Raw genomic sequence first — 23928 nt, 5'->3', positions numbered from 1 at the left:
TAATTGCTAACGAGCAGCTGCCCTCCTGTGGGAAGGAGGGGGATCCCAGGCTGCTGCCTGCTGCCTGCCTTACTCTGGGCTGTTTAAAGTCTAGTCCTGTTTCTCCGTTGACTATGGGACCTTTCAGAGTCTGACGTTCATGTTGGAGGCAGCAAGCAGCGTTCCCCTCCCCGGTTTTTATGCCGAAGTACGTCCCCATGGGGCTGGGGAGGGAGGAGAAGGAGCACAGGAGCCGCATCACCTGTATGTATCTGTCAGTGTTTTGCTTTTGGGTTGTGTTGTTTGGGTTTTTTTTAAAGCTCTGATAATAAATCAGTCCAAGCCACCAGCTTTGTCCTCTCACCTCACCCGCTAGCATTCCCCTTCGCAGAGGGAGATGAACTGGCCCCCAGCACGTCACACCCCGTACCCTGCGAACGGCACCAGGAGCATCCCTGACCCTTCTTAGGAGCCTGTTAAAGACCTCTGAGCAAGGATGACCCAGGACAGACAAGATCAGGCTGGAAACAAGAGCTGGAGCTTAGGGAGGGTCACAGAGAAAGCTGGAGCCCACAGCCACCCCATTGCTGTCTCTGTCCCCACGGCACAGTGGTGCCATCTGCTCTGGTGCTGTGACAGAGGACATCGAGTGCTGTCCTGCTCCGCTCCCAGGGATGCTGGCTCCAACTGAGCCATTGCTGGTGCCCAATGCCCACAACATTGAGAGCCAGCCTTGGTGGGCACCAAGTGGCCATCACCCCAAGACCATCACTAACCTGGGTGGTGGGCCCGGAGGGGCCTGGAGAGGTGACTGAAGGTTCATTTAAGGAGAAACGAGCTTGTTTCTGATTTGTACAAAACTGCTTTAATGACAAAACAGCTGAAAAATACCTTTTGGTGCATTTCTAGTACCATCAAGAAGCCCTGTGTGATCCCCAGACCCGAGTCCCTTCCAGGCCCAGGATCACCCACTGCCTGGAAGGGTGAAAGGCTCTTCTCAGGCACCTTCTCCCAGTGCAACATGTCCCAGGGGAGGGCTCTGTCCTCGAGACCACACAGAAACCCCCTTCAAGACCCTCCACCAAGGACAATTTTCCTCCCAGCCACACATGCGTGGGCTGGAAATACCTCTGTGAGGTGCTCTGGCATTGAGGCTCCTTCTTGGTTCAGGAGTGTTCCTGTGGCCACCACCCTTCCCATCACTGAAGCCCCATTGGCACCCCACCGGGGGAGCCAGGCAGCAGCAGGAGCTTCAGCAAACAATGCTTCCAGACCGGAGCCAGCCCGGCCGAGTCCCTGAGACACCGGGTAACGCCCTGACGAACGCTGAACCCAACTGGAGGGTTGGAGAAAGCAGAGTCCAAACCTCAGCAACCACTGGGCGATGGGGCAAAGAAATACACAGCCAGGAGGATGAAGTAGACCATCACCAGCACCGTGCCTAGGGCAGACAGAGCAGGTTAGAGGAGGTTACTCCCTGGAGCAAGGAGGGAGGTTGCTTTTAAGACCTTCTGGTGTGGTCTGGATTAGCTCGCTGTAGAGGACTTTCATGGTCCTCTGCGAAATCTCAATTAAAAGGGGTTTAAACTCCCTCTGAAGGGTGAAAAGGGAGTGATCTCCCTTGGAGCTGCTGCAGGGTGGCAGCTTCAGCACCTCCAAAATGGTCAACCAAGACCCCAGAATTGCTCAAACCACCACATGCCAAGAGCTGCAGCAAGCAGCTGCCCCCAGGGCTGTCTCCAGGAGCCCCCCCACCCCACCGGCACAGGGAAGGTGGGCACACCGAGTCCCGCAGCAGCCTCACGGGCAAGCACTCACCTTGGAAGTAGTCACATTTGCCATCCATGAAGATGTAGTTCATGAGCACCACGCTGAACATGCTGGCATAGACGTGGAGGTCACTGAAGACAAGCGTGAAGTTGGTCGGCTGTGAGGCAGAGAGGATTTTGGATTTATGGCCAGCCAGGACAGCCCTGCACCTACTGCAGTTGGAGGCTTGCATGTCACCTCTTGAACCCCCTCTGCCACGTGTCCCTAGGGCTGGGGACAGCATCAGCCAAGGTAGGAGACATCTCACCCCACCTTCCCCTGCACTGAGCAGAGGAGAGAAGACCCTGGGGACGGTGCCTGTGCCCTTGCCACGTCTCATGGAGTGCTGCACGTCCCCAACCCCACTGCGGGAGGTCACCCAGGGGCTGTCCTGGGGCTACTCACGTAGAAGATGGTGAAGAGCACCAGGATGGGGATCTGGAGCATGCAGACCTGGACGGCGATGCAGTTCCCAATCTCAATGCTGGGGAGGACAGAGGACTTAAGAGCTGCCAAGCGCCAAGGTCTCCGGCAGCCCTTGGGTTGCTCAGCTCAAGGTGAGAGAAGAGCCCACCTCAGGGAACCAAACCATGCAGCCCAAGCTGGTTCTGGCCCCATTTTTTGGGTGGCCTTAAGTCCTCTTGAGGGCAAGTTGGCAGGGATCTGACCCACCAGTGGCATGAAGCCGGGCAGCCCATCACTGGCACCAAGGCACAGCTATGGGACTGGGACAGGGCACGGGGACCACACTGGAGGAGGACACCCCAAAACCCATCCTTTGAGCCATCTCACCTCAAGCTCAGGTTGTTCTGCAGGGCGAACTGGATGCCGTTGACAATCTCTGGCAGCTCAGGCACCATCGCCAGCACGGTGACACCGATGAAGTACTGCAGGGAAGAGGTGACATCAGCACATGCGTATGACCTGATGCTGACCACATCCAAGCTGTGGGCAACCAAGCTCCTCGGTGCATGGAGCGTGTCAGCATCTTTCCCCCAGCTTTTGGGGCTCAACCCCACAACCAGGGCAGGTTCCCATCCCTGGGGAGCACATCTTGGTCCCCAGGGCCACCCAAACCTGGCTCACCACCATCCCCACGCTCACCTGCGAGATGGTGGAGTTGGTGAGGATGGGGCTGATGTGCTCCGTGGCCAGGTCGGCACAGGCTGACATGCAGAGAGTGGAGAGCAGGAGGATGACCAGGGCTCGCCAACGAGACCAGTGGACCACAGCGCTGTGGTGGTGGCCAGGCACTGGGGGAAGAGCAGAGACATGGTGGGACACCCCGAGGCGGTGAGAAGAGCCAGCCCCACAGCCAGCGCATCCTGCAGTTTGGGGACACTCACTGTGACAGTCGCTGATGTGGATGTCGTAGATGTGCGAGTGAGTTTTCAGGGTGAAGAAGAGGCCGATGAGGTAGGCGGCGGGGAGCAGGAGGGACACTGTGTACACCAGGGGTCTGTGGGACATGGGTGACATGGGCTCAGTGCCACCAGGGTCTGGTGTGGAGACCCCAGGGGGGGTGTCCCCTGGGGATGGAGGAGATGGGGTGCTGGATCGGAGCCCTTCATTGGAGGTGGAGAGGGGATCTGAGAGGGATGTGGGACCATGACCCAACCCAGGAGGTGCCACCCCAACATGGGGACAACCCTGTCCCCACCCCAGTGGACACTCACTGGACGTGGCTGTAGTAGAGGGTGCCATTGTTCTCCATCTGCAAAGAGAGCGTGCCTGTCAATGGGGATGCAGGGGACAAGGGACAGCCCCGCTGCCACCACCCAGCATGAGAGCAGGAGCCAGGTGGGCTCAGAGCGTCCCTGTCCCCAAACCCCAGCGGCTGGGGGGTCCGTGTCCCCGCTCACCAGGTCGAAGTGACAGTTGTGGCAGAGGTAGTGGCCCAGCGGGTTCTGGGTGACGTTGTGGCACTCGCCGCACACCAGCTTCCCGTACACCTTGGAGAAGAGTGTCGGGGCAAAGACGCCTGCAGGGATGGAGGGACATGGGGTGAGGACCCACGCTGATGGGACACCACCGCCCCCAAACCTGGGGACACCCCTGTCCCCAACTCACCTCCCACAGAGAGGAAGAGCAGGGCTGAGCTGACGCCCGCCGAGCGGCTGTTGAACCGTTGCTCCTGGTGCCGGATGCCCCCAATCACCATGCACAGACCCTTGGGGATGGAGAAAGGCCCCCCAAAAAATCCCCATCAGTGCTTTGCTCGCAGCACCCTCCCGGCTCTCTGCAGAGACCGGGCGCTCTCGTGCCATGAGTGTGCCACCCCATCTCACCGGGACGAAGAGGACGCAGCCCACCAGCGTCCCCGTCAATGCCGACTTGACAATCTCGGCGTAGCAGCGGTTGCCCTCGCGTGAGCCCTTGATGAGGGCCGTGATGTAGAAGGTGAGCTCCGTGATGGAGCCGAACGTGGCGTTCACCACCGCTCCCACCGCAAAGTTGCTCTGGGCCGAGATGCTGGAGGAGGAGGAGGAGGGTGTCAGCGGGGCTGGCATGTGTCCCCACCTTGCCACCAAATGTCCCCCCCCGTCACCGCTCACCTGGCAATGGCCATCCCGATGTAGTAGGAGAGAGGCATGATGGAGAGCAGGGCCAATGTGAACTTGACGGGGGAGCTGGTCAGGCGGTTGTGGCTGTCCACATAGCCCAGCACCAGCGTCACCAGCACCAGCGGCAGCAGGTCTGGGGTGGCCGGTTAAGGAGGTGACCGAGGTGGGGTGGGATTTGGGGTCAGCCCCCCCGCCCCATCCTCCCCACTCCAGCCCACAAAAGGATACTGACGGCGAAGACATTGATGCCATCCACGGCGTATTTGTAGTAGTAGGGGTTGACGGCGCGGTAGCAGCAGAGGATCACCTCCCCCTCCAGCGGCACCTCCGTCTGCGGAGGGACAAGTGGGTGACACTGCTCCGAGCACCCCCACCCCTCCCCAAAATCCCCCCCAGAGTGGGGTGCAGGACCCTTGCCCCTGCACAGAGGCACCCACCATCCTCAGGCGCCGGATGAGCACCCGCTCCGGGGGCAGCAGCAGGACGCGGGCAGCAGTGCGGGCGCTCAGCTTGGCCACAGGGATGAGGACGATGAGGAGCCACGCGGTGACACACACCAGCCCGTGGGCCACTGCCAGCACCGGGTAGCCCAGGCACAGCCATGCCACGGCACCGGCACGCTGCTGCAAACAAGTGGCCGCCTTTAGGGTTTGCCCCTGCAAAACGCCCACCCCAGGGGAGCGGAGGCACCTATGGGTGCTATCCCCACCACGATGGGGGGCTCCTGGGGTGCCCATGCTCAGGAAGGGGGTGTCACTGTGTCTGCTGTGGGGCTCACCCAGTATCCGGCGTCCACCCAGCACCATGGGCGCCAGCGGCGCGGCACAGGGCCACCGAGCAGGGCTGAGCTCTCCCCTGCGCCGCTTGGCTCCGCACCGGCCTCGCAGGCACCCAGCGCCCGGCGGGATCTGGGGACCTGGGGGAGACGAGGGGTGTCAGGGTGCAGCATGGGACACCCCAATTTATCCCTCAGCAGGGTCCCGATTCAGGGCACGCTGTTACCTCCACTTTCTGGATCACTTTGCCGAAAGGCCAGAGGAAATACCCGGCCAGGTCCCAGCAGAGCCACCCTGCAGGGACACGAGCATCAGCTCTGTTGGGGACACACACATGTCCCCTCCAGCTACAGGGCCACCCCGCAGGGAAGGGACCCAGGAGACCCCGGCACCCATCGGTGCCGTTTTGGGCTCAGTCAGGAGGACCCACAGCTCACCGAACCCTTCACATGGGGGTCCCAAATTTGGGACTCACCATAAGGAGCCCCCACAATGGTGATGAACATCACGGCAGCCACGAGGACGTAGAGGAGCGAGAGCCACCAGCCGAAGAGCAGCAGGTAGAGGACGTTACCACACGTCACCGTGGACCCTGCGGGAAGGGAGGCACCAGATGGGACCGTTGTCACCTGCACCATCCCAAATCCACGCTGCCGCCGCACAGGGTTGTCCCCAAGGCCACCCACCTCCAGAGCCCCGGATGACATTGAGGTCAGAGTAGAGCTCCTTGACGATCTCCGATCGGTCCTCCCAGGGCCGCGCCGTCACGTGGCTCTTCCATTTCTTGAAGCCAAACTGCAAAGAGGTTTGGGGGGTTTTTTTTGGGGGGAGGGGAGGGGAAGAAAACCCATTACAACCATCCAGGAGCACCCATGGGGGCCCCCACCGATGCCACAGGCACCCACCTTGTAGTTATTGGAGAGCTTGTTAGCCTCCACGGCATTTTCGGCCGTCAGGGTGGTTTTCACCACGCAGCTCTCGCAGACCTCGTCTGAGTGCTGCTGGCAGCAGGACGGGGGGCACATGGCTGCGGGCGAGACGGAGGGTGACAGGGGGTGTGGGACACCCCCCCCAGCACCCTGTGTCCACCCCATCCCATGGCCGACCTACCTGGGGGGACGCGGGGACGGTGCAGGTGGCAGCCCAGGTCCCCCAGGTCCCCCTGCACGTTGTTGATGGCGGCGTAGTGCCGGTCGGAGAGTGAGCCCCGGCGGGGGCCGTCGCTGTCACCCCGGGGCTCGGTGGCCTTGGGGACATCTGCGGGGGGGGGGGGGGGGGGAAGGATTGGAGTTACACTCGGGTCGTATCCTGCCTGGGCTCAGCGCCGCAGGACACGTGGGTGTTGCTGCGCTGGGATGTCACCCTGGTCCCCAAACCCTACGGGGGACAACCCCCCACACTCACCGAGCGCATCCTGCGTGCAGCAGCAGCGGCGGCGGCCGGGCTCACCCTCGCTGGCCATGGTGGAGGAGGCGGAGGCGGCGGCGATCCCAGGAGCGGCGGTCCCGGTCCTCCCCGGCCCGCCGGTATTTAACGGGCGGTGCCGGGCATGCGCGGGGCGCGCCCCCGGGAGCCGCCCCCCTGCCCACCGGGAGGGGCCGGGGCCGACCCGCCTCCGCCGGGGGCTGGGATGCGCCTAATAGCGGGGTGGGCGGTGTAGCGGGGTGCGCGGGGCTGTGGGGTGCGCGGGGCTGGGGTGCGCGGTGTATCAGGGTGCACAGAGACCAGCGTGCGCGGTGTAGCGGGGTGCGCGGGGCTGGGGTGCGCGGTGTTTCGGGGTACAGAGGGGCGGGGATGCACAGGGATCCGGGGTGCGCGGGGCTGGGGTGCACGGGAACGGGGGGCGCGGTATATCGGGGTGCACAGGAACCAGGGTGCATGGTGTATGGGGGCGCACAAGGACCAGGGTGCATGGTGTATCGGGGTGCACGGGGACCGGGATGCATGATGCATGGTGTATCAGTGTGAACAGGGATCGGGGTGCACAGGGATTTGGGGTGCGCAGGGACTGCAGTGCATAGGGACCGGGGTGCACGGTGCGTCAGGGTGCACAGGGACTGGGGTACACAGGAATCTGGGGTGCACAGGGATCCAGGGTTCATGGTGTACCAGGGCACACAGGGCTCTCTGCTGGTAGTGGGGTGCATGGGGACCAGGGTGCATGGTGCGTCAGGGTGCAGAGGGACCAGGGTGCACAGGGACTGGGGTGCAGAAGAATCTGGGGTGCACAGGGAGCAGGGTGCATGGTTCATTGGGGTTCACAGGGACTGGGGTGCACAGGGAGCAGGGTGCATGGTTTATCGCGGTTCACAGGGATTTGGGGTGCACAGGGAGCAGGGTGCATGGTTTATCGGGGTTCACATGGATTTGGGGTGCATGGTTTATTGGGGTTCACAGGGATTTGGGGTGCACAGGGAGCAGGGTGCATGGTTTATTGGGGTTCACAGGGACTGGGGTGCACAGGGAGCAGGGTGCATGGTTTATCGGGGTTCACATGGATTTGGGGTGCATGGTTTATTGGGGTTCACAGGGATTTGGGGTGCACAGGGAGCAGGGTGCATGGTTTATTGGGGTTCACAGGGACTGGGGTGCACAGGGAGCAGGGTGCATGGTTTATCGGGGTTCACATGGATTTGGGGTGCATGGTTTATTGGGGTTCACAGGGATTTGGGGTGCACAGGGAGCAGGGTGCATGGTTTATTGGGGTTCACAGGGACTGGGGTGCACAGGGAGCAGGGTGCATGGTTTATCGGGGTTCACATGGATTTGGGGTGCATGGTTTATTGGGGTTCACAGGGATTTGGGGTGCACAGGGAGCAGGGTGCATGGTTTATTGGGGTTCACAGGGACTGGGGTGCACAGGGAGCAGGGTGCATGGTTTATTGGGGTTCACAGGGATTTGGGGTGCACAGGGAGCAGGGTGCATGGTTTATCAGGGTTCACAGGGATTTGGGGTGCATGGTTTATTGGGGTTCACAGGGACTGGGGTTCACAGGGATTTGGGGTGCATGGTTTATCGGGGTTCACAGGGATTTGGGGTGCATGGTTTATTGGGGTTGTCCTGGTTTCGGCTAGGACAGAGTTAATTTTCTTCCTAGTAGCTGGTACAGTGCTGTGTTTTGGATTTAGTAGGAAAATAATGTTGATAACACACTGATGTTTTCAGTTGTAGCTAAGCAGTGTTTATACTCAGTCAAGGATTTTGCAGCTTCTCATGCCCAGCCAGCAAGAAGGCTGGAGGGGCACAAGAAGCTGGGAGGGGACACCGCCAGGACAGCTGACCCAAACTGGCCAAAGGGATATTCCATACCATATGACGTCATGCCCAGTATATAAACTGGGGGAGCTGGCTGGGAGGGGGGATCGCGGCTCGGGAACTAACTGGGCATCGGTCAACGAGTGGTGAGCAATTGCATTGTGCACCACTTGCTTTGTATAGTTTAATTCTTTTAGTATTACTATTGTCATATTATTATTATCATTATCATTGTTTTTCATTCCTTTCTGTCCTATTAAACTGTCTTTATCTCAACTCACGAGGTTTTTTTTTTTCCTGATTCTCTCCCCCATCCCAGGGGTGGGGGGGCAGTGAGCCAGCGGCTGCGCGGTGCTTAGCTGCCGGCTGGGGTTAAACCACGACAGGGTTCACAGGGATTTGGGGTGCACAGGGATTTGGGGTGCATGGTTTATCAGGGTTCACAGGGATTTGGGGTGCATGGTTTATTGGGGTTCACAGGGACTGGGGTGCACAGGGAGCAGGGTGCATGGTTTATTGGGGTTCACAGGGATTTGGGGTGCATGGTTTATTGGGGTTCACAGGGATTTGGGGTGCACAGGGAGCAGGGTGCATGGTTTATCGGGGTTCACAGGGATTTGGGGTGCATGGTTTATTGGGGTTCACAGGGATTTGGGGTGCACAGGGAGCAGGGTGCATGGTTTATCAGCGTTCACAGGGACCAGGGTGCATGGGAACCAGGCCGCACAGTATTATTGGGGTGCGCAGTTTATCGGGGTGCACGGGACCCAGGCCACGTGGGGGAAGAGGTTGCGCGGGACGCTGGGGGTGCACGGGGAGGCGGGGTGCCGGGGCTGCCAGGCGCCTGCAGGAGCCCTGGGCCCCCGCGGGTGCCCTGCGGGACGGGCTCTTCTCGAGAAACACCCTTTTTTTTTTTTGGTCTTTGGGGAAATGCACCCATTTCTGCACGTAGAGAGCCTTTAGCACCCGGCAGTCCCTGAGCCGGCGGGGCGAGAGGCGACGGGGACAGCCCCAGGCAGCCAGATTCGGGGTAAAGCTCAGCTAAATCTGGTTCTTGAACGTCCCTCCTTGGTACGTGGATGGATTTAACGATGCTGGAAAAACCCCAAACGAGCGTTTGATAAAACGAACTCATTTAATACGGGGAACCAAACGAGTCATCGGCAAAACCCTGCGCCTCTCTGGGGAGACAGAGCAGCCAGGAGCAGTCGGTTCACACCAAAACCCAGCAGCTTCCCCTCAACCCCGCAGAGATAAAAAGCGAGCGCAGCCGAACCGAGCGCAGTACAAATTCCTCTCTTCTCTCCCGTCAGCGCGCGCCTGAGGCCGGCAGTAAAAAATACAGTACAAAAATATATTCTCGTACCAAAAGACGCGGTGGTCTGGCCGCCGGTAACAAGGCAGGGTAATTCTCACGTCTTGTACGTAAAAGCGGAGGGGGGGGGGTTTTTGGCAGTTGACAAGGAGAGCGAGGGGGGGGTTGTTCGCTGAGACGTGGCAAGGGGGACGAGCCGCCACCCTCGTCTTCAGCTCACAAAAATCGTCAGCGTCTCGGGGCTTATGAAATTTTTACCCTCCTTTAAAAAAAATAACTAACTACTAAAAGTAACTATGCACACTTCTAAAGCCCTCGTTTGTCAGAATTTACAACAGATTCTCCCCCCCCCCCTTATATAAAAAGATATCTATAAAAGGCAAATATTGAACAACCCCTTCTTTGAAACAAATCCAAGTGGTTTTTTGCCCCCAAAAGGCACATCCCCAAAAGCGGGGACTTAAAAAGTCCACGGGTTTATACAGCCTGGTCTGCCGCCGAGGCACTGAAGCCACGTGCCAGTCTGTAAGGCTCCCCCAAAATAAGAGGTTACAAGCAAAAAAAGCCAACAGGAGCAGTAAAAATCGATTAAAAAAGCAAAGGCAGGGTAATGCTGTGGTTGTAGTGAAGGCACCCGGTATTCCAGAGCTCGTGAGGCTGCCGAAGTGGGATGGTGTGCTTATTATGTTCAAAAAAATAAAAATAACAAAAAAATAACAATAAAAATAAAAATCTTATTTACTGAAACCAGCAAGTCAAACACGGTTTTCTCTTTCCTTCACACCTGCAGCGCAGAGCCCCAACACCTCGTGGGCTCAGAAAGCCCAACTGCACCAACGGCCAGGGATAAAAAAAATAACGTTTTTCTTATCATACGTAATAAAATGAACCAAAACGAGCCTCAACTTTTTGACTTGGCTTTCTCCGTGCCTATCTGGAATTTCTTGGATCCTGAAGTTGGCCAAATTGCTGTATCTCTCCATGTGACGGCTGGCTCGCGGCTGTGCACAACCTCGGGAGGACTGTTCCAGCCCTCAAAGGCGGTTGGAGTTTAGTCCCGAGATCAGTTAAGCTCAGTTAAGCGGTGAGGGCACCGACAGACACATGGAACAGAAACAGCAAAGGGCTTTTTCAACAGGATTCGTTCAGGTGAGGAGCCGGAAAGAGAAAACCTGCCTGGCGTTCATACGTAGTAGCATTCCGACAGTGAAATGTTTTAAATAATATCGTTACAAAACCCGCGTAGGAATTACAAACGCTTCCCGTCTGCCCACAAAGCAGAGCTTAAATTATGCCGTTCCATAGTAAGTCCGTGTTTAAGTCAACAATGTAACGATGGTGCTCAGTTCATCTCGCCCAGAGGAGCATCATTCCTCTGAACCGGCATCCCGCTGGAGATGTCATTCTCCAAAAATCCAGAGAACGTTGACTCCCGATAAGCCAAGATTGACACGCCTGCAAAAACAGAAGTGACCACAATGAATCGCATCTAAATCAAAGCGCCTGTTTAAAACATTAAACGAAAAAACTATCAATTCCACGCTTCAGCATTTTAACACGCCGGTGTTTTGCCGTGAATCGAGCGCGGCTCTTTCAGAACGAAGGGGAATCCGGACATCGCTTTTATTCCTCACACATAATTTTATCCACATATTCCTCACACACATAAAATTTATCCAATTTTATGAAAAAGCTGCTACTGCTTCAAACGAGAAGGTGATTTTAACACCGTTAATATCAGCCCGCTGTAGCGATTTCAGTTTGAAGTGCCTTCAGACAAGGCGCTTCAGAACAGGGCGCTCTGTTCACATCTCGTACGGGGCGCAACGACAGGTAACGTCGGGTACTTACCCCAGCATCCCGGATTCTTTTGTCTTGATGATATACAGAAACATAAGCAAGGTATGGAACATGTTGTTTCTGCCCTGAATCCACAGGAAGAGAAAAGAACTTAGAAATCAAGTCCCCGACGAGAAATCACAGCAGTATTTTGCGTAGAATAAGCGACCGCAGAGAAAGACGTCATGAAATGGCATTACGGGGTGGGTTGTCGGGCTTTTTTTGTCTTAATACTTTACTTTTTTCAATCAGGTAAATACCAGAAAAAGACCAAACGTGGTTTTTGGCTGGATTGTCATCTCCATATACGTTAAACGCTGGAGCTTTTCAGGAAGCAGAGCTCCAGCAACAACCAGGGATGAATAGAAAACTAAAATTCACAGGACAATTTCACCAGTCTGAGCCTGGAAGCTTCCCCTCAGAATTCTTACGGACAAGCGCCGGGCTCGCTGGCCTTAAGGGGTGACAACACACGTCAGGGATTACGTGACTTGGTATTTTAAAATAAATTGTCAGAAAATAAACAAGAGGAAGCTACTACCTAGGTACTTATGTATCTTACATAGATACTAAAGCTATTATTTAGTAGCAGGCTAAGTACCACGTCGTGGTCAAAGACCAAGCTAATGTTTACTTCCTGCATCGGGCCAGCCTACGTGTAAATAGTCAATAAACGTGGCTAGGACCTAAAAAAAAAAAAAAACAAACCCAAAATGGGACCTGCCAACGATTTCCCAACAGCAGGAGAAGAACGCTAACACCGTCGTACCTTGGGCAGGTTGTAGACGTGGCGCTGGTAGATCAGCTCGTAGTGGGGCGGATTGATGCTGCTCTGGTAGATGCAAAACACGTTTTCATTTGAAGTGTCTGCGAATGAAAAGTTGAAGAGAGGACGGGGATTTCCAAGGGTGCTGCCGACATCCAAGAGGCAAAGAGCAGCTAAACGCGAGTGCCAGTACCTGGTTTATCTGGTGTCTGAATGAAGTGTTGGGAAGTGAAGGTTTTGCCGTCGGGATACTTGGGGTGAGGTGGCAGCCTGGAGTCAAGGTAAGTGCAGAACACGTGCATAATGATCTGGGCAAAGAAAAAACAAATCTCGCTTTAGTGCCCTTAAAAACACAGCAGCTTTCTTGCCATAATCTCAGGCGTTAGTTACAGTATTTGATAGTCTGCGGTTGCAACGTTGACTTAACGCCTCTATGTTTAGGTGCCCAAGGCAGTTTAACGCTTAAAGCAGAGATTTCAACGGTCCAGGCACGCCACTGGCGTGAAGGCAAGTTTATTTTTTCCAGTAAGCAAAACGCTGTCAGTCACAAAGCCATAAACTGATGCTGCGTGTCAGGAGCTCGGTTCCCGCACAAGCAACTTGATCCTGGCATCTTGCAGAATTTGGCAAAGTCACAGATCTTACTTAGCATATTTAGGCCGTGAACTCCAAACTATCTGTTTTAGCGATGGGTTCTGTACCAGCTGCGAGGATTTGGCTGAGAAGGGCAGCTGAAATCAAATTACAGCTTCGCCGACACTACACCTATCGAGCAAATTTCTCCTTTTTCCTCACGAAAGGCAAAACAAAAATCACTGGAAAAAACTGAGCTGGCCAGGAGTCTTATTAAGAATGCCAAAATTTTGAAATAAAGTCCTAGAACAAGTATCCAGAAAACCACACCACAGCCTGCTATTTGTGTTTTAACCATTCCTGGAGAGTTCTCAACATTTTATGTGGGCAACCTCACCAAATTATCTGTAATCTGATACCTTCTGCATTCGTTCTATATAACAGGATCTGTTTCACAGACAAAACAAAGGAGTTTCTCTGGGCTAAATGCCAAAAGTCTCAAGAAATCTGGGAGATGCACCGTGGAAATCACAGCTTTGTATTACCTGCAGCGTGATTAACAAAAATGTGAAATTGTATATATATATTTTTTTTTTAATAGTAATTGTCTTGAGGAAGGTAATGTCAAAACTTCATGGCAAGTGTTTATATTAAGCTCTTATATCAGAACTTCTTTCCTAGAATTCTTAGAAGTTTAATATACCGCCCAACACTACCTCTCCCAGCTCATTTTGATAAAAGACTGGTCTTCAAACACTTTTGAGCTGCTCACCCTGCTGTCTATCAAGACACTAAGAGTTGCTCCATGGCCAGTCACTACCAACTATTTTATCACCTTCACAAATAGAAAATAAAATCCTATTTCAAGACTGATTTTGTGCAACTTCAGCTTCCAGCCATTGAATCTCATTATATATTTGTCAGCAAAGTTGGGAAGCTCTGACATTCTGATCTCCTGGTTTTTGTTCTCCCAAGCAACTGAAAATCTATTTACAGTGGGGGAAAAAAAAAATAAATTGCCCTAACTCTACTTTCAGATACAGAGTTCAACTGAAGACTCATACTGTAAAGCCTGTTTTCTACTCCCTGAATTGTTCTATGGTCTTCCTCTTCATTATTTTAATTACCTCAGTTGAATTTTCAAGTCATTGTTTACACTGAGGTGCTGTTCCTCCTGACCTTTCAGATTAGCGGGCTAAGCATCACAAGTCTCTCAAGCAGGATACGCAACATCTTCAGATCTCTCACAAAATATTACCAAAATAAACAGCAGTCCTGCCACTCAATCTGCATTTTTTTCCACTATAGCAAAGGAAAAACGAGAACAAGGCGAAAGGTCTTCCTTGCATTAGAAACTGTTAGGTTAAGGCAGACATTTTGCTTTTTAAAAAATATAGCGAGAGAACTGCCCCAACAAGATCCCCACCTGTCTGGCTGCTGCCTGTAGTGATCTGACAGACGTTTCAGAGGAGTCTAAGTAAGAGCCCAGCCCAAGACTAAGATAATGCAACTGCATTTTTGTGATCTACGCGATGTCCAATCCCATTTGCATTATTCCCCACGGAATCTCACCGACTACAACAGGATTATCTGTGTAAGTGACGCAAATAGGATTTTACCATGTTCCTCAAAAGACTTACTGGCTACCCCCTCAAAAACCTACACTGAAAGGCAACCCACTTTAAGCCGTCGTATCAAGACGTCTTCGAAAACTTACAGAGGAGTCAGTGGGCAAGTCGGTGTCCCACTTGCGGCCTTTGAAATCCCCTCCTCTGTTCCATCGGAATGAACTCATGCATCCTCCCTGAGAAAGCTCTGAAAGCAACAAGATTTATTCAGTTACAGGGGGTGGAAAGTGTACGAAAGCAGTATTTTATGCTAGTTTCAGGGGCTTCATGCAAGTTTCCGGTGTACAAAATAGGAAAAGCTCAGATAATGAAATGCTTGTAAAGATATTAATATGGGGAGGTAAATTTACAGGACTTTGCACCCCAAGCACGCAGGAGGAAAAAGAGAAATAAGGCTTTTAAAAACATTCCCGAAGTTACATCCAAGTCCGGCATCATTCCATCGCTATAAAAAGAGAAAGCTGTGAAGAAACATCTCTCCCGCTTAAAAGCAGCTCCCATCTCTGCCGCGACTCTTCTAACATCTCCACTGAAGGGATGTCTGACGCCACCAACACTTGACTGTGGTAACGCAAGTGCTTTAAAGTCAGTACGGTGACACCACGTACCTTTGATCCTTTCGACCAAATACTCCTGGTTTGGTGTAAGATCCAAATACTGCACTATAGCATTCAGGGTTGGAATGAGCGGAGCTTTAACGAGCGCTGCCTGCTTCAGACTGCTGATGCTGGCTTCTGCAACACAAGCAGAGCCAGCGCAGGTCAGCTACCACCACCCCCCCACCCCCTGACCAGGCGTCGCTACAAAGAGCTGTCCTCTTTGGTGCACCATTTAAAGTCCTAGAAACATTTAACATGTGACACTACCCCAAACACTCATTTCAGTTCCAATGAAGTAGTAGATGTCTGCTTTACATCACAGAATAGAAAAGGTACAAGGAACCAGCATCCACTGGGAAAAGCAGAGGGAGAGTAATGGAGTGGGGACGAGGCCAGCATCGACCAGTTTTTCTACAGGCATTGCAACGGATGTAGCTCTTGAGGAGACACTACAAGAAACAGCCCACAAAAGGTGAATTTAATTTAAATGCAGCATATCAAATCCACTTCTTGGTTAAGGGGATATCAATTTGAAGCAACAAGAGAAGCAGTTCCATCAGAATTGTATTGTGACATGAAAAGCAGAACTCCAGTTCATCAGAATTTAAAAAAAGAGTTCTTTCAGAAAGCAGCTGATTTTATAGAAGAATTTGGAAAAGCATATAGGACTGGAGACACTGAGAGTTTATAGGGAGACACTGAGAGGGTTTATAGCACATCTATCCTTGAAATGTTTTCTGACAGTTTAATATGCAATAATCAATGATACTTTGAGCCTGTAATTCCCCAGCAGGAAGTTTAGGGAAGAAAACAAAGAGGGGGAAAAAAGGGGGGGGGGGGGGGGGGGGGAAGAGAGAGAAAAAAAGAGGGGGGGGAAAAGAGGTTTATGAATTTTATATGAGACAGGCATCAGTCTGACTTCGTCAATATTTCCACAAGTCTTATGAAGAACCTTTCCAGCTTAATGAAATGGATGACACGGAACAAAGACCACACCAATACAGAGCGGAAATGGAACAGTAATATTTAACAGACCTGACTTATATACCACCTATCCAACGCCCCAGCTATGGAGCGGCCGGCCCTCCATTAACCACCACCGGGAACCCCAAAGCTCCTGCCTCATCCTACCTCCGATCTGCAATTCTGGACACCCCATTCTTCTCAGCTGAGTGCTCACAGACTCGATCTCTTGGACAAGTGGCACTAGAATAGTCTCATTAATCCACTAGGAAAGAAAAATGTGAAAATTCAAGAGGTCGGAAGCAACAAAAATGTTAAAAAACCCAACCCTTAGCTTACGTCCTACTAATCATCACCGTTACAAACGCAAAGAAGCTTAACAACAGAAACACTGAAGCCAACCAAGGAAGAAAGCAATTAAATTAGAATATCAAGTTAGGCAGAGCTTAAATGACTCTTTAATACCTTCTAAAAGGCCAGAAAATTCAACGTACAGGAGTCAGGAAAACAAATCTCTAGAAAGTATCCGATAAAGCTTTTCTGAACAATGAGAAAAGGGGTATTATGAAGCACAGCCCTCCAACCATAAAGATAATTTATACTTTGATGGGTCCTCTCACATTTGTTTCGGGAAATCAAGGAGCTGATAAACACTACGTGTGGGATTTGTACGTGACAGGATTTGGGAACTGAAGCACGCTGGCCCTCAGTGTAGGAACAGATGCTCAGGAATCTGGTACAGATCTCATACTAATCTTTGTTTTTCATTGATCTTACTACTTTAAAAAAAAACACAACAAAACATACAAGTAAAACTACATACTGGATAGATGCAATGACTGAAGGGGCAATTCAAAGCTAGATTTACTCATTATTTTGCCACGGTGTGCAATTAAGTCTCCTCTGCTATAGCAATTGCTATTGATAAGATCAAGGTTTTTCTTTTTGCGTTTTATTATGCTGCTCAGGACTGTCACAAAAAGTCAACCTTTGGGTCGGAATTTTCCATCCTTTGAGCCCAGGAGAATGAGTTAGAGATACTGCAGAAACATCAATTCAGCAATCAGAGTTACAGCAAGGAAAACCAAATCTTGTCATATCCAAGATACTTTTGTTTGTCATTCAAAGGTGGATGAACTTTACAACCATGAAGTTTTCAGAATACAAAACACTGAGGTCAGGTCAAAAAACACAGCTCCGCAGTCCTCTCTTACAAGCATGCTGTGTTTTTATCTCCTTGTGCCAGCCCACCCCAATCCTCAAACAGACACTGCAATTCTTCCCGCCTCCTTCGGCACACGGGCGACACGGAGGTACTCTTCCACTCTGCTGCGCTTGTTCTTAAAAACCAAGCAGCCTTTAGAGACGGCACTTACGTTTCTGAACTTAGCGGTCCAGGAATCCATGTGATCAAGGAGCTGTCGGTTCATTGTCACCCGTGCCCAGACCTACGGAAAGGTTTATTAAGTACATATAAGAACTTAACAGAATACCAAGAGTTTTTAGGGTCTACGACAATTTCTGAGACTAACTACAGCACATAATTCAAATCGCATTTTTCCCAAAATTCTTATACATCTGCTGGCTGTATCATGTGACTTCTACAGCAGCTTCACATACGACGCTCGCACTCTCTATTCACGGTACAATCATCTTGCGTGAGCCCAAATTCAGTTTTAAGCTCTCTGCTCTATTGGGATAAAATTGGTCTGAACTGTAGGCTTGATTTAAGAGGTATTTGAATGGGAAGCTTCACTAGGTTAATGTAGGAAATAAAGAAAATCGATCAAATTTAATTGAAGCCACATGAATTGTATTCCTTCGCATCAGGCTTCTTTCAGACACGAGCATAAAGGCAATGCTTTATATCCTTCAGCTGTTCCACTGGGTTAAATACAGATCAGTTTCAACTCAATTTTTATGTCACAAATGTATTTTATCCAGTGTAAGCCTTGCTCTCCAAGGGAGAAATAATTTTCCAACTACAACTCAGAATGTGAAATGTCCGTTTACAGTGACAAGGAGTCTTGCAAGCTGTATGAAGATGGTTAAATGCTAGAGGATTTCTCTCTCCCACATTTTTGATACAGCTCAAATCCAAACCTTTGCACAAAGCTGGGTATTTTAGAGGCCTGTTTCTCCCTCCTGACCACCCTGCTGCCCAATTTACCTCTTCTGCAGCCTGTTTCGAGCTCAGATCAGCTTCATCCTTGTGTGCTGACGGAGCCTGGGACCTGCAAGCCAGCTGATACTGGAACTTTCTCAGCATCTGCGCATAGTCTGCCATGGAACGGCTGTAGTTCCAAAAAGTTGGGCTGCTGGAAGGAGAGCTGGAATCTGAACTTCCTGAAACGACCCATTCATTAAACAGTCACGTACAATTATTGCCACGTAATTCTGGAAGCAACAGTACAGGCACAATAGGTCACTATATTAAGGCTTTGACAAGAGACACGAACACGAACTACCATGAATACACACACTGAAGTCAGTCTGCATAAACACTGATTTCACCCTTATCTTGATTGTCCCTATCCAGGACAAAAACTGCCTGCAGGTAAGTCACCCCCTTTATCTGAAATGCCTTCTCCACAAGATAGCCCTCTCATCAAGGTGATAAAGCCATCTGATCATCATATCATGGTCCGCTACAGCCAACAAATGCTACAGAGATAATCTATTTCCATATGCTGCAACAGCAGCGTATATCCTATCCAGAGGAATACTTTGGAGGAAAACTTTCTGAAGCTCCATGGAGACACGTAGAAGCAACGGCGTTCTACCTCACGTCCTAATTACTCAGTAGAAGACCAAACTGTTCAGCAGCTGCCGTTACCAAGGTCCCAGGTGATTACCATAAATGAGTTAGGTCCATTTACTAGCACGAGTACGCTGGAATCCTTTGCAACTTTTCTCATCCGCAAAAGCCAATCTCGAATAAAACCAACACCTTCTCATTGCCAAGTTTTTCGATCAAATCAGTTTATTTACCTAGCTGAACTCTGTGCTGTTTCTCTTCTTCATTTCGAAGGAAGGTGTCCAGTGACTTGAGGTCTGTCATGTAGTCTTCTTTGCCAGTAGGAGAATTATACAGAATGGGTGAAGAGCGGTAACGAGACCTTAGCCCGCCGCTTTCCACTGGTCCAATACTCGTGGGGTATGGTGATCCACTGGGAGAGGGGCTGAAGCTGGAAAACTTGGGTGAATAAAAACAAACAATTGTGTCATTTTTTTTTTCTTCTTGGTATTTACATTTTAGTTTCTTATTTTTGCTTTGTTCTGAAACAAACTAGCCACTCTAAAACAAATGAATTGACACTACGGAAAAAAGACAAATCCCGATACGACAAATTTACATCTACTTCGCAAAAGGAGCAAACACACATATACACAACTCTCCGCTGGCTGCTGCTCACCTTCGATGGCATCTGGCACAACACAAGGACCAAACTGTACCCTTGGGAGCTGTCTTGGTCATTACCTTATTGTAGCTGCTGCTTGGTGAATAGGTTACAGCACTGCCGTAAGAAGCGCTGTTGCCTGACAGAGCTTGTAGCTGAGGGCTGTACCCTGTCATACAACCGGTAGTAAACTTCGGACTGGCACTAGGGGAGCGGGACGGGCTGTAACTCAGCACACTTTGACCCTGGATCGGAGGAGAAGGTGTCGAAGACGGGACTTTCTTTGCCGCCAGCTCACGTGGTGGAGTTGTTTGTACCGCTGCAATAAGGAAAAACAGAATTAGCATTGTGGATGCAGGAGCCCCAAACTCTCCTCCCGCCTTTAAACACACAACAAAACACACAACGCTATCTTAAGACAATTTGATAAAGATGCTAGAAGGGACACTAGAAAAATCTGGCCCCTACAGAACTCAGCAGTCAAGCCACTGAGAGAAAAAAAGAGAAGACTGAGACACATGACCACAACTCAGTCCAAATCCTACAGCTTCAGATTTCAGTTAAATGTTACCAGGCACCTTGCATAACCCAGGGAGCTTCTCTAACCTATTTCATCAGCTACTCTACCTGCCTGTTGTATGCATCTTTAGCACATTGAATGTCTTAACTTCTCTGTGCCAACAAACATATGAGATCCTTGAACTTTGGTGATACAGCATTACTCCCTCCTGCTTCCCTTTTTCTAGGGGCAGACTAGCAGGCTGTAATACTACTGTGCTAGCATTTTGCTTTTGGTTTATTTACCTTGTCACGTTCTGCTGTATCTTAAAACTTTGCTTTCATGCTCAAGAGCTTTCTGAGTGACTGCTCTCTAGGCTGCCATTTTCACACTTCACACGAAGGTCTGTCTGTCCCTCTGATTTGGTTCTCGATACCCAGCGTGACATTAGTAGGATATCAAAACTATGTAAGTATCAAAAACATAAACCTGCACTCTGTGCCTTGCTCCTAGTCCCATGTATAGGTTACAAATTCCTTGTCCAACCTCACAACGTTCGAGCCTCTCACTGTCCTTCAGCAGCCACTATCATCCTGTCCTTTTTCACCGTGTGTGTTTGTTTCCCCTCCAGTTCTCCCCACAAACACTCATCAAATTACCACCTGATGTTGTGAATTTTATTACGCTGCAGGTAATTTAGTTCACCACTCATGTCAGACGAGGTAACTCAGAACTCACTTCCCTAAAGAATCCTGCACTCGAGAAAGATACCATCTCGAAACAAAAAAAAGAATTAAAAAAAAAGATTGCCAGAGATATTTATTACACTCACCTGCATTCTGCAACCCCAGCAGGGTCTGCTGGCCAGGACTCATGACCAAGCTCGTTGGTGCCACTGTGTATTTGAAGTACCTCCAGAAATCAAATAAGGCATTCAGGCTGAACAGAGATGCAAGTGCAAGTTCTAGAAGAAACGCAGAAGTTTTTACCATAGCTTGAGCATGGGGAATAATAAAAGTATATTATTTGCAAAAACAGGCATATGCCCGTTAAAAATAGGTCATTATTAGTGCTATCAATAAGTACCAATTCGGGCAAGTACCTAAGATTTCTTCACCTTCTTACGCAAGAACCATTGGAGATAATTTTCCTTTCTATATTGATATTTATATTGCTAAAATTGAATTTTTAAAAATGGACGGTCATTTTCCAAAAGGGATATAAACTACTGCAAGAAGTTTCACCGTATTTCTCAAAAATTATCTTCCGTCAAATCATCTGTCACTCATCTCATGATTTTTCTCCCCCTCTTGCTTCATCCTCTAACAGTATTTGATACAGCTAGCTTAGAGTGTACTCATCTGAAACAAACTTTAATTGATGTGAAATGCCATCCACACTCACAGTACAACACAGTAGTAAAATCTGCAGTGTTCTCCACACATTAAACACATTTAATGCACCAAACAAGTTCTTCATGCCCTTTCACGACATATCTAAGAAAGCTGTTAACACTCCTTACCTGTCACTAAAAAGGATGAAATTCCAACAGTTTCAAGGGAGATAACAGAAAGCAAAACAAAGTTTTGGTTTAAATTAAAAAAAACCACAACACACCAAGAGAAAAAAAGGCTTGCTTAAAAATGATCTCCCCAGCAATAAAACTGACAAGTGAAAAAAGAAAAGAACCCTGAAAATCAATTTAAATCCTGCAGCGACTCACCAATATACCAGAGCGGCCAGTATGTGATGTTGTAATACGAGCTTATAAGTTTTCCAGTCCTGAAAAGAAAAACAAGAAGTTACCGTTTTGCAACAATTCAGTCCCAGGAAATATTTAGCGATATACAAAGTAGATGCTTTGCTTGTTTGAATCAGATGTAACAATTAACATACATTTCAGTATATATCATGCCTGCAACAGACACATTGAGGAGTCCCCAGGCCAAGACCACCTTCCGGGCTTCAGTCTCCTTCCTCATCTTGATGGTCCTGTCGATGAGGGAAGTCGCTGGACTCTGTTCTGGTGTCATTATCTGTAACAACAAACATAGAGAAATGACAAAATTTGTCAACTTTATACAGTGAGGTTCTCAGTCAGCACAAGATTAAAGAAAAAAAAGCAGTAATCCAAAACAAACTGTATAAATGGGCTTTACCTTTAGCCAGTCTCATGTTTAGCCTATAAAAAAAAAAAGCAGATTCTTTTTACCAGTAAAAATTGGTAATATTTCTTTGATGAACTCTGCTGTCAGCACTGTCACCTCATTACTGAGGAACAGCATCCATTTTCTCCAGTGAGGTGCAAATGAGAGGAGAGACAGATTCCAACCTCATTTTCAAAAAATAACATCCTTCAGAAGCGAGAGGCAAAGCTCCTGCCTTCTCCAGGCAAAGGAAGCCAGAGGAAGGAGAGGCCTTGCACAGTTCTGCAGTATTTTTATTGAAAATTCCCACTCATTTCAGTAGGTAACAGAGTATTTTCAGACCGTACAGCCACCTCCTGTGGGTTCAGTACATCTGAAAGGTAGCAACCTTTACGCCCAGTAACACCTTACGTGAAAGAAATAACCCTGGTGACTTTTTCTGCTAGTCCTGTCACCAAAATATGCTACTGTTCCTTCCTGCCACTTGCTTAAAAACTTGTCACATAAATCTTCACTAGATGGGAACATAAATAATTTCCTTTTTGGGACAAATACTTCAACTGTACATTACTACCTAAAAGAAAAAAAAAAATACAAACCCCAAATCACATTACCTGCTTCTTACTGGTACAATGATTCAACGGTGAAATAGTTAACATCAGGATTACTGGAAGAATTATACAAGAACATGTTGCCTGGTATTTTTTTTGACAGGTTTTTCATCCAGTTTGAGCCCCAAGACTTCCCTTCCCACACTGACAAATGTAGCAGCCCTTATCAGAGATCCTCTCACCCATCCTCACACTCCCAACCTTTCTCCCTGAACCATGTCCTCCTGCAGAAGCAGAAGTTGCACCGTGAGGGCACTGAAATAAAAGTGAGATTTGGTCCCTTTCTACTCGCTTAGGAGGGCTGGGTGTGGGGTTTTTGCCTCCAGACTGAAATATGTCCTCCCATACCTCCTGCCATCTTCTACTAAGGCATAGTAATGAGGGAAGGCCTTACCGTCACAACCCATAAGGCACTGACTGCAGTGCCACACATGAAGGTCCCCCACACCTCCCCTTACCCCAAACCCCCCAGCTTCCCCCATGCATGCCGCTCTGTCACATACAGCCCCAGCTCCCCTTACCCAAGACCCCACGCACCCTCCACGCAGATCTCACCATCACACGCAAAGAACCCCCACAACTTCCCCTGCCACACACACAGGGACCCTCAGAGCTCCCCCTACCCAGACCCCACTGTCACACGCAGGCAGCCTCCACATCTCCCCCCAGCCGGCACCCCTATGCCACCCCGGAGGGGCTCTACTGCTCCCCCCAACCAGACCCCACTGTCAGAGAAGCTGCCTCACCGCTCCCCCCCACCCAGACGTCACCGTTTCACACACGCAGCCCCACTCGCACTGCCCACACCCCCGTCACACAGAAGAGGCCCGACATCTGCCCCCCCCCCGCCCATCCTGACCCCTGTCACACGGAGGCGGCCCCACATCTCCCCGCGTCCTGCCCCATTATATAGAGGCGGCCCCACAGCTCCACCCGCCCACAGCCCTGTCATACACGGGTGGCCCTACGCCTCCACGGCTCGCTGCCGGACACTGCCCGGCTCTCGGCAGCCTCCCCTCAGAGTCTCCCCGTGCAGGCCCGAGGAGCCAGGCGGTGCTGGGGGCCAAGTCACAGTACCTGCCGCAGGGCTGAGGGTCAGGGGAGGTGAGGGCACATACAATTCCCCTCGGGGGGGGCAGAGGGCACCCCCTTTTCGCAGCCGGGGCAGGGGGGAACACGCACGGCAGAGCGCTCCCCTCACAC

The 23928-nt window shown here is 50.7% G+C and overlaps 2 protein-coding genes across 3 annotated transcripts; both read right to left on the bottom strand.

Moving 5' to 3' along the window:
• Positions 1-827: 827 nt before the first annotated feature.
• LOC127022636 (uncharacterized) lies at positions 828-7291 on the bottom strand. The gene is made up of 21 exons (XM_050906334.1): positions 7238-7291; positions 6533-6764; positions 6239-6385; positions 6034-6155; positions 5815-5923; positions 5604-5720; positions 5355-5422; positions 5131-5268; positions 4790-4975; positions 4581-4683; positions 4344-4485; positions 4077-4260; positions 3859-3958; positions 3651-3769; positions 3465-3502; positions 3135-3247; positions 2893-3041; positions 2581-2675; positions 2194-2272; positions 1798-1906; positions 828-1420 (listed from the first exon to the last, which is right to left on the bottom strand). Exons 1-21 carry the CDS (start codon positions 7289-7291, stop codon positions 1347-1349), a joined length of 2478 nt encoding a protein of 825 aa, XP_050762291.1. The 3' UTR covers positions 828-1346.
• A 2765-nt stretch (positions 7292-10056) lies between these two features.
• On the bottom strand, positions 10057-23875 carry TMEM209 (transmembrane protein 209). Of its 2 annotated transcripts, XM_050902873.1 has the most exons (16): positions 23803-23875; positions 22729-22781; positions 21864-22003; positions 21691-21749; positions 20800-20931; positions 19549-19787; positions 19059-19263; positions 18238-18413; positions 17444-17515; positions 16236-16332; positions 15114-15239; positions 14595-14692; positions 12498-12612; positions 12308-12405; positions 11551-11624; positions 11043-11154 (listed from the first exon to the last, which is right to left on the bottom strand). In XM_050902873.1, exons 2-16 carry the CDS (start codon positions 22771-22773, stop codon positions 11100-11102), a joined length of 1731 nt encoding a protein of 576 aa, XP_050758830.1. In that variant the 5' UTR covers positions 22774-22781; positions 23803-23875; the 3' UTR covers positions 11043-11099. The 2 variants fall into 2 exon arrangements, with proteins under 2 accessions (XP_050758838.1, XP_050758830.1); XM_050902881.1 differs by lacking the exon at positions 22729-22781 and having other exon boundaries at positions 10057-11154; positions 12308-12370.
• Between the last annotated feature and the right edge of the window lie 53 nt (positions 23876-23928).

Source organism: Gymnogyps californianus, chromosome 1 (genome assembly GCF_018139145.2).
Source record: "Gymnogyps californianus isolate 813 chromosome 1, ASM1813914v2, whole genome shotgun sequence".
In the NCBI taxonomy this organism is placed as follows: Eukaryota; Metazoa; Chordata; class Aves; order Accipitriformes; family Cathartidae; genus Gymnogyps; species Gymnogyps californianus.
Note: the sequence above shows the minus strand (reverse complement) of the source record. Positions and strands in the feature narration are given on the sequence as shown.

Coding starts and splice junctions, on each gene's coding strand:
- LOC127022636 (XM_050906334.1), bottom strand. CDS start 7,291: ATGCACCCTGGTCCCCATGCACCCCACTACCAGCAGAGAGCCCTGTGT. Junction 4,261..4,343: donor ATCGGGATGGCCATTGCCAG/GTGAGCGGTGAC, acceptor CTCCTCCTCCAG/CATCTCGGCCCAGAGCAACT. Junction 1,907..2,193: donor TGCTCTTCACCATCTTCTAC/GTGAGTAGCCCC, acceptor TCTGCCTCACAG/CCGACCAACTTCACGCTTGT.
- TMEM209 (XM_050902873.1), bottom strand. CDS start 22,773: ATGTTAACTATTTCACCGTTGAATCATTGTACCAGTAAGAAGCAG. Junction 19,264..19,548: donor CAAGCAGCAGCTACAATAAG/GTAATGACCAAG, acceptor TATTCACCCAAG/TTTTCCAGCTTCAGCCCCTC. Junction 18,414..19,058: donor ACAGCACAGAGTTCAGCTAG/GTAAATAAACTG, acceptor GGGTCGTTTCAG/GAAGTTCAGATTCCAGCTCT.